Source organism: Parus major, chromosome 4 (genome assembly GCF_001522545.3).
Source record: "Parus major isolate Abel chromosome 4, Parus_major1.1, whole genome shotgun sequence".
Taxonomy (NCBI): domain Eukaryota; kingdom Metazoa; phylum Chordata; class Aves; order Passeriformes; family Paridae; genus Parus; species Parus major.
The window spans coordinates 9357707-9370742 of record NC_031771.1 but is presented as its reverse complement, the minus strand read 5'-3'; the positions used below and the strand labels follow the sequence as shown (position 1 = coordinate 9370742).

The 13036-nt window shown below is 42.6% G+C and overlaps 1 protein-coding gene across 7 annotated transcripts in view; it reads right to left on the bottom strand.

The window, feature by feature from the left end:
• Positions 1 to 12690, bottom strand: part of GAB1 (GRB2 associated binding protein 1) — a 111381-nt gene extending 98691 nt beyond the window's left edge. For 5 of the 7 annotated variants that reach the window (XM_015624476.3, XM_015624478.3, XM_015624479.3 and 2 more), the window contains exon 1: positions 12322 to 12516. In XM_015624476.3, the coding sequence (XP_015479962.1) occupies positions 12322 to 12393 (72 nt within the window). In that variant the 5' untranslated portion in view covers positions 12394 to 12516. Of the gene's footprint in view, positions 1 to 12321 lie in introns of all 7 variants that reach the window. The other 2 variants (XM_015624480.2, XM_015624484.3) reach the window with 2 other exon arrangements.
• Between the last annotated feature and the right edge of the window lie 346 nt (positions 12691 to 13036).

The following is a 13036-nucleotide window of genomic DNA, read 5'->3' as shown; positions in this document are numbered from 1 at the left end:
GCACAGACGGATAGGAAGGTACAAGTGCAAAGCTGCCAAAACAAAGACTGGATCTTTCCTTTGCTGTTTTCATTTACCAAGTGAAGTCCATTTAACAGTTCCACATGGAGTGCAGAAGCTGTAGTGTTCAACACAGTGTGAGGCTGGTCTATGATGATTCAAGATTAATTCAAGATAATTCAAGATTTTTCTTTGTAAAGGGCAGTAACCAATAAAGAGAGTGCAAATGCAACAGGAGATGTGAGGAGCCTCCATGTGTGTTAGCTGTGTATTCTTTGCATCATTCTGGAGTCACAGTCAGTTCAAAAAATAAAATAAAGGATTTTCCAAGCTAAGAAAGAGAAATAATAACATGAAAAGTGAGATGACACACTCCTATTTTGCAGCTTTTACAAATGTGGTCCAAGATAAGCAGCAGGTTGATGGAGGCAGACACATGCTTCAAAATATCCTGTGTTATCTTCTTGCCTTGCAGTGAAAGAATCCAAAAAACAAGCAAAGCCTGAGACTTAGACCAAGTGACTCCCAAGTGACTGACTAGATGACCCACACCATGTACCTCAGCACTGAACCCACATGCAAGGTGTGAGAGAGCCAAGGGGCACCACCAACAGCAGCAAGACTTGAGGCAATCTACTTGCTGCTGTTAGCAACTGCAGAAGTGTTGCCCACTGCTTATGCTCTGTTTTTATTATCCGCTACAATTTACCTGCTTGGCCTGATCAGCCCAGCAGCTCCACCACTTTGAAAGATTGGAAAGACAAGGAAACCAGCTGGCCACAGAAGCATGCAGTAAGCAGCTTACCCAACCTGTATACTAGTGAATTAGCTTCCCAAGCACACTGCCAGAGGGACCCCCTCCACCTTCATAAACACAATCCAATGTTTGGAAAGGTGCCAAAAGTAAAATGTTTGTTTACTGCAGGCAGGAAGAGCTACCTATGATTCAGATATTAGGAAGTGACAGGAAAGACTAAATTATGCAATTTTAAAGTATTTTAAAACTATATAAAGTAGTTGCAATAAGAAGAAGAAGGAGGAGGAGGAGGAGGAGGAAAGGATGAAGAGTGACAAGTTTTGTATCTTAGTTCCCACTTGTGCAGGGCTGAAGCCATCATTGCAGCAGGAGGACCCCATAGGATTACTTCACCTTTTAACCATCATTCTAGAGCCCCTAGCCAGGGACTATCCTCCTCAGCACTGAGTAAGAAACATCTGTCCAGCTCAGTCTACCAGTTGGAAAGGACAGATCACAGTCTTCCCTATTCCTTATCTTATTTAAGCAGACTGAGATTTCAGAGTAGCATTCCATTTGCTCTACCTTTAAACAACTACCTGAAGCAAAGGATCTAAGAGCTCATTCTCCATTCAGCAAAGGGAGGTGGGAACCTTCTCCAGCTCTGTCTGATGCTGGCTGCAGAGACTGATAGGAAAACCTCTTCCTGTAAGCAGAAGGCAGGAGAAGCACCCCAATGGGAATAGCACTGCCTTCACAGCAGTTGTTGGAAGCAATCTCAGCAGTTCTGCTTACAACTTTCCGCCTTCCATCCACAGTTTGTTGGATTCCAGTAGAAGTTTAAAGTTCCTTAAACTGTGGTAATAATCTGCATTTTTAACATGACCATTTCAAGGCTAAAACAGCAAACAAGCAGATTTGTATCACAGTGAGTTATATCTGTACTGTAAGAAAATCCCAGCAAAGAACACTCTCAAATTTATGTAATGACAGTGGTGCCTCCATTATACTATCAGTAAAGATCTTCCTGTCATTCTCTTTATAAATGAGACAATAAATTCCTGCTCTTTTTTTTATTTCCTGGAGCTGACTGACAGAACCATCAGATCAAGGAAAAATTCAAAGGACTGTGAATACTTAGCACTGAAGTATGCACCACAGCAGAACACTCTGTAGTTACTTGTCCTAGGACAAAATTACCCTGGGATGAAACCAGGGTTAAGTTTCCCAGTTTACACTAATGAGTCACTTGTATGCTACTCTTCAGTTTAGATCTTCCCCCTGTCCCATTTCTCCCTTCCCCACTCCAAAACCCCAGAAAAGAACAAACAGGTTTTATTTTAGTAATGACTGACTCCTGAGTGAATACAAGTATGTCCTCTCTGCTGACAGACCTTTGGTACTGAAAAGTCATTTTAGTTATTTCTCATAGTGCTGAGAAGCTTGTGCAATTTAACTTCATTTGTGCACACAGACAACTGCATTAGATAGGTCATAACTAAGAGGGTGACATAACCTCAGCTTTGAGGGCATTATTTCACACTGAGTAACAAGCCATTAGACTACAAAACTTATTCACACAGCATAATGCAAATAATTTCAGCAATAACTGCATACAAACAGGGAGTGGAAATGCACCAGGACATGTAAGATTCAGGAAAATACACTTATTGACATCCCTACTCTTGCACTTATTGAAGTTACCTCCCTTAGCAACAGGGAAGGATTTTGTAAACAACAAGTTTATCTAACACCACCATAAGAACATCACCCAGTGTAACATGTAATTGAGAAAAAACACATTTTTTAATGAAGAGCACCAAAAGAAATCACAGAATTATGTAACAAGTAATAGATTCAAAAATGATAAGTTTTTGTCAGTTTGTGGCTTAAATTTCAAATTAAGTTCATATAGATCACTACTTTCTAGGAAAGCAGAACTTCCAGATGGCATCACACTCACAGACTACCTCTGACACTTCCTGCACATCAGCAGAACTAGGAAAAGACTGGATTGCACAAGTGAACCAAAGGAACCAGTTACAACATGACATTTTATAAGTTTCTTCTTATCACAGCCCAGACCTCCAAGTGTTCATGTTTACAGATGGGAGGATTCTCTCACAAGCCGCCCCGGAATCTCCTGTATGGATACCACATGGCAGAGCATTCCACTGCCTCATTTGTCCTGGAAAACACCAGCCGCTTGTGTTTCAAACTACACTCCTAACACTCTGCTCTCTCTTCCCTACCCCATCTTTTTTTTTTTTTTTTTAATTAAACAATGTTTTTAAATTAAACAAAATTGTCAATTCACCTCAAGTTCATACATTATTCTGACATCCTCTTTCTTGGTTGTTTATTGATGAAACAAACACAAACCAATCCTTATAACCATTAAAAAGCATCAAATAAATTATCCCAAACATCTGTTTCCTAATAAATTCCTTACTTTTCAGTGTTTGCTACAAAGGGATACACTTGCTGTCAGTATTTTACTCTACTTTTAAGGATCATAGATATGTGTGTATGCATTTTTAAAAATCATAACTGTTTGTTAAATATGGACTTACAACTGGTTTCAAAAAGCATCCCTTATAAAGCAGCAATTCTCCCTGCACCATCCCAAAACCAGGTGCAGCTCCCCAACTACATCTGATCCTACTTAAGAATCATGGAAACACAAACATGCATGAAGTGTGAATGAGAACATTTGTCTAACACATTACGTGACTCAGTGCAGTTATTTTTCATACAAAGGGAAAATGACAAACTGACACATAATTTTCAGAACTTTTTTTTTTCTTTTTTTTAGAAATGGGTATCATTCCATTTTGAAACTCAAAATCCATTTTTCATTCGATACCATTTGTGTATTTACCCTTTTAATAACCCACCCAAAAGTACTGTAATTCCTATGTGTTGATTGCATCAAACATCTATTTGAAGGCAGGGGTAGTGTGTTTGAAGAGTTTCCTGTATTATTCCATACCCCAAATCTAATCCAGTGAACTCCTAGTGACAGCAATAAACACCTACAGAGGGTTTATTTCGCTTTTAAATCCCAAACCCCAGACAACATAGAAAAATAAGCCAAAGCCTAATTTTGCGCTGTTTTTCTTTTTCCCCCTTTTCCTTCGAGGCAGAAATACTGAAGAGCCTGCTGGTGGCTGTACCCCAGAGAGAGAAGCCTGCTGGCCTGCTCCACTGAAACCCATCGCATTCCTACCGGGGTGGAGACAGTCTTACCAGGGAGGAAGGAGAGAGCACATCTGCCATCACCCTGCCCCAAGGCTGGCTGTGCTGGGAAGTGGGTGGGGAAGCAGTTTTACTTTGTGACAGCCACTATCTCCACTGCCACGAAGGGTTTATCTGGCATTGTTTTCACTTATAAAGCAGCAGAACAAACCACATGTCACCAGCGAGCTGGTTGGAAAATTCGTGTGGGGAACTGGCAAAGGGATGAGATTGCTTTTCTCCTGCTAGGTGAGGTTATCCCAATGCCTGGACGCCATCCCTAGCCATCAGGTACAGCCACGGGCCTACACAGCAACCCTCCATCAAGGTTTCTCATCCGAGCTAGCCAGCCTGTGGCAGAAGGCAAAATTTACCTCCTTGTAAAACACATAGAGAGGGAAAAGCTTTCTTCTGCCTTCCTAGAAATTCTCAGACAAAAGAACAAGTACAGCTCCTGAAAAAGTGTAGTTGTTCTTAAATCAGTCTGCCAACAAACTGCTGTACAAAATAAAAAGGAGCAAAGACTTTTCATTCACTTTTTGACATGGGGCCTAAACTCAGCTGTCTGAAGAGAGAGGCTGGATCTTGGCACAGCTTCCTAGTTGAAGTATCACATCCTTCTCCAGGTATGTTTTTAAACAATTATTTGTGTTAGGCACAGATATTATATATAATAATATACAAGCCATATGGACATAGCTGCCTGACCTTTTTAATTACATGTTGCTGTGCCACCAGTCCAAGAGAGACAACTCCAAATACCCCATTTGCCATTTACCCCAAATAACTGATATTTACCAAGAAAAAAAAAGAAGAAAAATGTGTCACCATAACCTCAGGGAGTTTAATCAAAAAGTCATGATTTTGGGGCATAAAAAGCAATTAGATAGATTCCTTCTCAGTTAAAAACCAAAAACACACACGCAAAAAAAGATGGTTAGAGAGTTCAACAGCTAATTCAGTCTCTTTCTTCTCACGGAGTTAGTTACCTTCTAAACATTTCCCCTCTGGATACTGCTAAGGAGACAGATACTATGTAATATAAGAGTACTTTTTACAATTAAAACCACTATGGCATGTTTCAAAGAGCTTCAAAAATTCATCATGAGAAGCAAAAACCTTTGTCAACAGCTGGAAGCAAACACAAGTACAAAAAACATACTACATAACTTTTTACTGGAAGCCAGGAGTGCTTTTCTAAAAAAAAAAAAAAAAAATAAATTCACAAATACAACTGGTATATTGCACTGAACAATACTTACAAAACTAACATTATTTGTGCAACTATGAACACTTTTCTTAAAACAAACAAGCCAGAGAATTCATGAAAGAACTAATGTAAAAGCTTAATCAAGAACTGATAAAAGGGGAATTGAAAATAAACAGTATTTTATTGCAGTTGGGAGATGGCAGAATCCTTCCTCCATCCTTCCAAAAAAAAAAAAAAACAAACAAGAAAGAAATACATAGTATTTCCTTTAGAGCTAATTGTTTGTACATACAAGGAGCAGAATTCACACTGGAGTCCTTAAAACAGCATCAAACTACACTGTACTACAGCCATAACTACAGTATTCACCTGTACACAATACTTAACTGCCTTGACAAGATTATCCCTTTCTATGTGATCTTTCTGCCTGCCTTACTCAAGTAATTTGCAAGACATAAGATTTGTCCCTCCTAATGAAATACTGCAATGAAATTACAACAGTTGAACTTGCTTCTATTGGCAATAAAATGATTACTCACTCCAGCACAGAAAACATTAAAGTAATTTTGAAAAGGTCTCAAGAAGTCTGTCACTGCAACACTACAAAAGTGAGAATGTAAAAAAATAAGGAGGCGAATCTTAGCTTTATGCCAAAACAAAACTTGCACCTCATCAGTTGTACTCCCCTTTTTGATTTAGGAAAATACTTCACCCAAATAGTTCAGTGGCATCTACTTTTAGATGAGAAAAATGTGAGAAGAACTAAAGAAGTGTAAGATACCCAAGCCAGAGTCATCTAAAATCCGCAAATCTATCCTCTTCCTCAAATATACTACGTTTTGAAACACTGATGTCCCTTTCACTTTTTTGCTAACATTTCTATCAAAGCCATCAGTAAAATTTAATGGGGCATAAATGTTTTCTAAATGTCTGTAGAAGAGTGCATTTGATTCTAATAATGTGACCCAAAAGTTATGTCAAAAAAAACAAAAATAAAACATGCCTCAGAAGTGGCAAAACCATCATTACAAGATGTTTAAAACTTAAAGAGGGAGAGAAAAGGATACTAGAAACAGTTCAGTTTGTCACTTTCTTCTCTCTCTAAATTAGGGACTGTTGAATACCAAGAATTACCTCTCAGGTGAAAGAGCTACCTCCTCTACCAATGTTTTCCAGAACTGATGCTCATTTTGACAGTCAAGGTCTATACTTTTTTAAGCTAAACTGTCCAATAAAACATTGTTTTCTCAATTTATCCAACTGACATTTCACACAGTTGCTCTGGGCTGATGACTGACTAAAAGGCATGCAAAACAAGCTCATCTGTGTATAACTGGAAATTTAAATCACGGTGTTTCATTATTTCCTCTGCTTAGTACATGTTACTTATACTTAATTTCAATGCTGCAAGACTCTGTGCGTACATGGAGAAGCAGCCACTATGTAGCATCAAGACAGTGGCAGACACTGATTTGTTTTCCCACTTCCTCTCCCTGCTCCCTGTTAGTTTCTCATTGAACTGTAATCCCCCGTGATTAGCTGCAGCAAATCTCATTAACAGATTTATCAAAACACAGAAGCTATAGTGAAAAGGTATCCATAAATTGCTATACATTCAATTGAGAACCATCTTCAACAAAAGTCAGAATTTGATTGTTCCTTCATTTCTCAGCTACTGTGTTCTCAGATTAAGAGTTATTATTTATAGCTGCTAGGAAAAATTTTTCACACCATTTAACATATTTAGAGTATCTGGATTATTTCATATAGCAGTAGTTCACCTGCTCTTCAAGAGGAACAGGACAATTTCTGCTTATTAGGTCTCCAATTTTCCTATCTACACTAAGGAAAAAAACATTCAAGTGGATCAGATACCATCTGATCCCTCAAACTCAGAAATGCTTAAATTAATAGTATGATAAATTACCTAAAAATTAAAATAACTACCGGAAGATAATCTTACTATGCACACATTAGACTTCTTAATCTGTTTTATATGCTGGTGCCTGCTCTTACCCTCTGCAACCATCCTCTGGGAGTTAATTCAGAGCATGCACCACAGGTCAGGCACTGAGTGCTCCAGCTTTGGCAGCAAAGTCAACACCAGCTGCTGATGTCCTGTCAAAGATGACAAATACTTGTATGATGAGTTCCATGCTCCTCAAATGAGCCTTACACCCCAACAGCAAGCTCAGGATGTAGCTATTGCCCTAAAGTCATATCCAGCATTTTCGGCTGGCACACAAAACAACGCAACTTCCTCCTATAATCAACAAAAACACTGTGTTTAGTCATGCTTTCAACTTCATGGTTTAGGCTTTACTAACCCATGTTTGAAAAGATCAAAAGTCAAACTGCTGTTTTCTGACGAGTGCACAGCAGAAGGGGAAGGTCAGACTTCCTTCCAGAAGGAAGGCTTCCTGCCTGAGCACCAATCCCTGTGAGGTCCTCAGCAACTTCTTGAGTAGCACAAGCACAATCAAGTTCAGAATATAAAAGGTGTCACATATTACTTGATTATACTCATATGTCTTGAGTTAACGTGACTTGACCCAGTTCCACAGGGACAACTCTGAATGATGTCAGATAGGCTCATCTTGGTTTGGCTTTTTTTTCCTGTAAACCAACCAGCTTCTTAAATTTGTTCACTATGCTGATGAAAGGTCACATAGGAAAGCTTAACACAAACAGGTGTCTTCCAGGAAAAGGGCCTTGGTCTCGCAGTGCAGCTTTTACCAAATCACAACTGTTCTGCTGAATATAACATTTCTTAACACCATTACATATCTTAGCACATTTAAGTATTACTCAAGACAGAAGATGCACCTATGTGATTAGTGCCAAAGAGCAACTGACAAACAAAACCACAGCAAAATATTCCACTTCTGTACCTGAGAGGCTGTCTGAGCCTCTTGTTTAAACATCAATAACTATTTTAATGATCTGGAATTTTTTTAGTCACTGTCTACAACTGAAAAGATTAGAAAGTAAGAGAATGCTATCTGTAGGTTTGTCTGAATTGTATCAGTGTCCCTTACATCCTAGGGAAATCAAATCCATTTCTCATTTTTAAACTCCTTGCTTTTAAGTAACTAAATGAACTATCAGTAGGAATAGTCAAATAACCAGGATTTTCAGTCATAATTACATCAAAATTAAGGTTTCTTAAACTACTTTCAAAAATAATCTTATGAACTGTAAGAAAAATGTCTATTAGATACAGAAAAATCTGAACCAATTTATCCCAAAAACTGCTTAATCTACACAGAATATTTTTGATGGAGTTTTACCTTTTATCCTGTATTTCTATGTAGGACACATTAGAATCACAGAACAGTTAGGGTTGGAAGGGACCTCTGGAGATCATCCAATACAAACCTCTGCCAAGGCAGGGTCACCTGAAGCAGGTGACACAGGAATACATTCAGGTGGGTTTGGAACATCTCCAGAAAGGGAGAGTCCACAACCTCCATGGGCAGCCTGTTCCAGAGCTCTGCTACCCTCAGTGCAAAGAAGTTCTTCCTCACATTAAGGTGAAACTTCCTGTGTTTTTAGTTTATGGTCATTGCTCCTCATCCTGTCACCAAGCACCACTGAAGAGTCTGGCATCAACCTCTTGGCACCAGTCTTTGAGATATTTATACGAACTGATGAGATTCCCTCAGAATACTGGGAATTATACTACATCAGTAGGCTTTCTGCAAACTGGTTCCATAAACCAACCATGAATGCTAAGATTCTGATTTAAATAAAGCACATCAGGTGTCCTACTGAGCCCTAGCCTACCCCAGACAAAAGTATAGTCACTCTAGGAGAGAATTTAAGACTTATTCCCTCAAACTTTTCTTCCTTGCTAAACCAAGGGCAGCTATGTTTAAATATCTAGTGGTTTCCTAGAATAATGGCTGTAAAAAACCTCTGTGCTGCCACCACAAAGCATCAGCTATTTTAACTGGTATGTGCACAGCAGAACTGCAACACAGCAGAAAACCACAAAGCCAAGATTTACTGTCACATTTTAAAGGACAGATAGGGAGAAAGGGACCTTTCAATTACATTTTTTAAAAATAAGGGGACACAAAAATCACACCAAGTTAAAGTGAGCACATCAACATTTGCAAAGTTGAAGGCAACAAAACAAGAGAATAAAGAAAAGCATACAAGAAGATAGTAGAAGCTGTGAAATTTAGCAGTCCTCCATCTCTCTGCACAAACAAGCTCCTTCATGGACTCGTGAAACCAATGCATAGTCTGTGGAGAGCTGTCCAGGATTTAGCCCCAGCTCCCTTTTTCTTCTCCTCTGCTAAATCTACATCTTGGACCCCCAACCAGCACCAAAAGTTATCTGTACTTTCCTCAGAGATCTTTTGCTGGAAATGACCAGTCTATTCCCTCAAACTTACTGTTCTGAACACCAGCTCCAGGGAACTGACAGCAGGTGCCAATGGCTGTCAGAACATTAATCCCATACCAAAAACACATGAATGAGGCATGAGAACAGAACTTCTAAGAGAAGAAACAGACATTCATGGCATTAAGGCATACACTCAAGGAAATCTGACTATTCCACCTGCAGGACAGCATTAGTTGGAGTGTTTTTACTTTTTTTAGTCACAAAGTGAGTATAAGCTAGCTTTAATACCATGTCCAACAGTTTCAAACTAAAACCTGAAGTCCCTGTGAAACATATGTCTGTGTACTAGCTTCAAAGTGCTCCTTTTCACCCTTCCTAAGAACTAAACCATATTTGACTGCAATTCAGACTTTTTTATCTCTGTTCCCAGATTGTAACCTGGGTTTGCCCCAACACTTGCATGCAAAACCTAATAGGGCACAAAGTTACAATTGTCCACATATACATGTGAAAAGTATGCATTGCAGAAAAGCAGTTTCCTATTCATATAATCCTGTATCCTGATTCATATATTCTATATATCCTGATTCCTATAATCACTTTCCCATCTTTTCTTCTGGTGCAGCCCCTTGAAATACCACCACCATAAAACACAGCTTTGGAAAAGGCAGGTCTCTGCTGTGCCTTCACTTAAGCGTAGAACTACAGGGAGTACAAGCCAACTCTCCAGCCAGTGCATTCAGCTAAAGTTCATCATCTTAAGTACGTCAACTTATTGTTTGCTCGAAGGCAGCGACCATAATGTCAAGGTCGCTTTTAGGTCTTTGAAGGGAGTGTCAGCCTTCAGCCTGCAACAGATCAGGCACTACAGACAAACAGGAGGAATTTAAGTCCTTCTCCAAGCAGTACCTTTCTTTTACACAAGCAGAAAAGAGTAAAAAATAATGTGAAAGATATAAACTCATGACCTTGTGGCCTACAATGCATGGCAGTGTTAAACCAAATCATGCTAACATAAGACTGCCGTATTATCACCCTGATACTCTGCCTACTCAAAAAGCAGGTACCCCTTTCAAGTGAAAACTAAGGAATTGCCTCTTTAGGACAGGGAACCACTTGACCAGTGTTGTAGTCAGGGTTTTTCCCTCAAAGGTTCTGGTGTAATTTCAGTATGGAAGTGTAGCTATAAATACACTAAAGGGGCAGCTACATGGAAAAAGTTGGCGTATTTAAAGACTGATTTATGAGATCGATTTAGGAGGGCAAACTCTGTCCATTTGCAGAGAGCAACCTTCATGGGATTTAGAGATTGATTGGAAAATTTATTAAAAGTTTTTAAAATAGGAATACTGCTCTTAATTCCTACACTGGTAGTAGCAGGCAGGTAGTAAATTCTTACACATGGATAAAGAGGCACCCTGTGAATACACACACAGACATGGAGTATCAGCCAAAAATAGCATCCATGTCCAATTCAGCAAGGAAACAGAGCCCTGCTATGACCCGTCAGGATGTTCTCTTTCCTTCACAAAAACAGGATTTTTGACACTGGGAACTAGAGAAGGGGCTAGCCCAAATATTATTTTTTTAATTTAAATAGAGTCTCATTTCACAAATTGCCTGGCATTTAAAAAATCCACCCAGAACACTTCTTCAAGAAGAGGCTGCTAATCACTAACAGACAAAAATAACACGGCCACATTAAAATCTGTACTCAGATTCTCAAATAAATCTGAAGCTTAGCTGCTTTAAAAAAATGAAAAAATTTAAAATTTAAAAAAAAAAAAAAAAGTAGAAGAAGAAAGAAAGGAGAATGAAAAAAAAATAAAAAAATGGCCCAACATTTTGTCCCAATTACACAGATGCCGCGAAACAAGCCGGGTGCCAATGGGAAAGGGCTCAGCCAGCAACGATGACTCCTGGCATCACCCATCCCTCCTACGTGACCTGACAGCCTCCCCGGCGGCCCCGCAGCTCCGCTGTGCCCTGTCACGGAATCTGCCCGCTCAGCAAACGCGCTCCATTTTCTCGCCAGCAGCGCGGTGTCCGCTCTGCCGCAGCCCCTGCGAGCGCAGCCACTGCCGAGCAACAGCGGGAACAACTTTGGGAAAGACACAGGCGCTTCTCTCACAACTCTTTCCTCTTTTTTCCCGGTGCGGAGAGCAAGGGCCAGGTCTCCCCCCGCCCCAGCGGGAACGCTCCCGGGATATCCCCGCTCCCGCCGTCTCCGGGTCACCAGCCACGGTTCCGATCCTGCCGAGAGCGGCGCGGAACCAGGGCACCCCCTCGCCCTCCCTGGGATCGGGCACCAGCCCCAAGACGGCAAGTGTTTACCTTTAAAAATACATATATATACAGAGCCGGGACCCAGAGGGACGAGGGGAAAACTCCGCCCCCTCCGTCTCCCGACTCCCTCGGAAAGGCGATAAAAGCTGTACTGAAATATCGGACCGCTCAGCGCCCCATTTTTAAGGAGAAAAAAAAAAGTAAATAAAAAATGAAAAAGAAAAAAATAAAATAAGTAGGAATAAAAGAAAAGGGGGGGAAAAAAGGGCTGGGAAGCGACATGGGACGTGCCGTGCAGAAGTCCCGGCTGGAACGGGGAGGCGGCCGGGAGGGCGGCTCGTCCGGGCCCGGCCGGGAGGGACTGCGCGGAGAGACCGGGCCGGGCCGGGCCGGCGGGAGCAGGAGGTGAGCGCAGAGCTCCGGCAGGAGAGAAGCGGGGCACGGAGGAAGCGAGGGAGTAAGGGGGAGCGCGGCCCGCGAGTGGGAGAGGGCACTCACGTAGCGTTTCAACTTCTTCTCCGGCGGGGACTTTCGGAGCCAGCCCGAGCAGACCACCTCTCCGCCGCTCATGGCTGCGCCGCTGCCCACCGGGGCGCCTCCCTCCGCCTCCTGTTCCTTCTCTTCCTCAGGCAGCGGACACGGCAGCGGTGCTCGGGCCGGCCCGGCCGAGGGAGCCGCGATCGGCGGCGGCGGCAGCACCGCGCCCGGCCCGGCCTCCCGGGGCTGCGGGGTGAGGGGCGGGACGGGGCGCGGGGTGTGTGTGTGAGTCTGTCTGTCTCTCTCGCACAACAGCCCGCCGGAGCGAGGCGGCGAGCGGGGCTGAGGCGGGAGGGCCCCCCCTGCCTCCTCCTCGTCCTCCTCCTCCTCGCCGCTGCCGAGTCACACGGACATCGGGAGAAACCGACTGAGGCGGCCGCCGCCCCGCCGCAACTTCGGCGTCCCGGGGCAGGATCCAGGATCCAGCCACCGCCCCGCGCCGGTGGCGCCGCCCCCGCGCGCCAGGACCCTCCCGCCGGGCAGGGCCGCGGGGGGCTTCGTTTCCTCCCAGCCGCCCCGCCGAGCTCAACACCGGCCGCCGCGGCTCCCAGGGTCGTTCTTTCCCCTTCTTCCTCCTCCCCCTGCGCCGGGAGGAGGGGATCGGCAGCACTCCTCGCGTTCCCTTCCTCGCCTTCCCCTCCGCGGGGAGTGGCGGGGCGGGGGTCTGGCCCCGCGG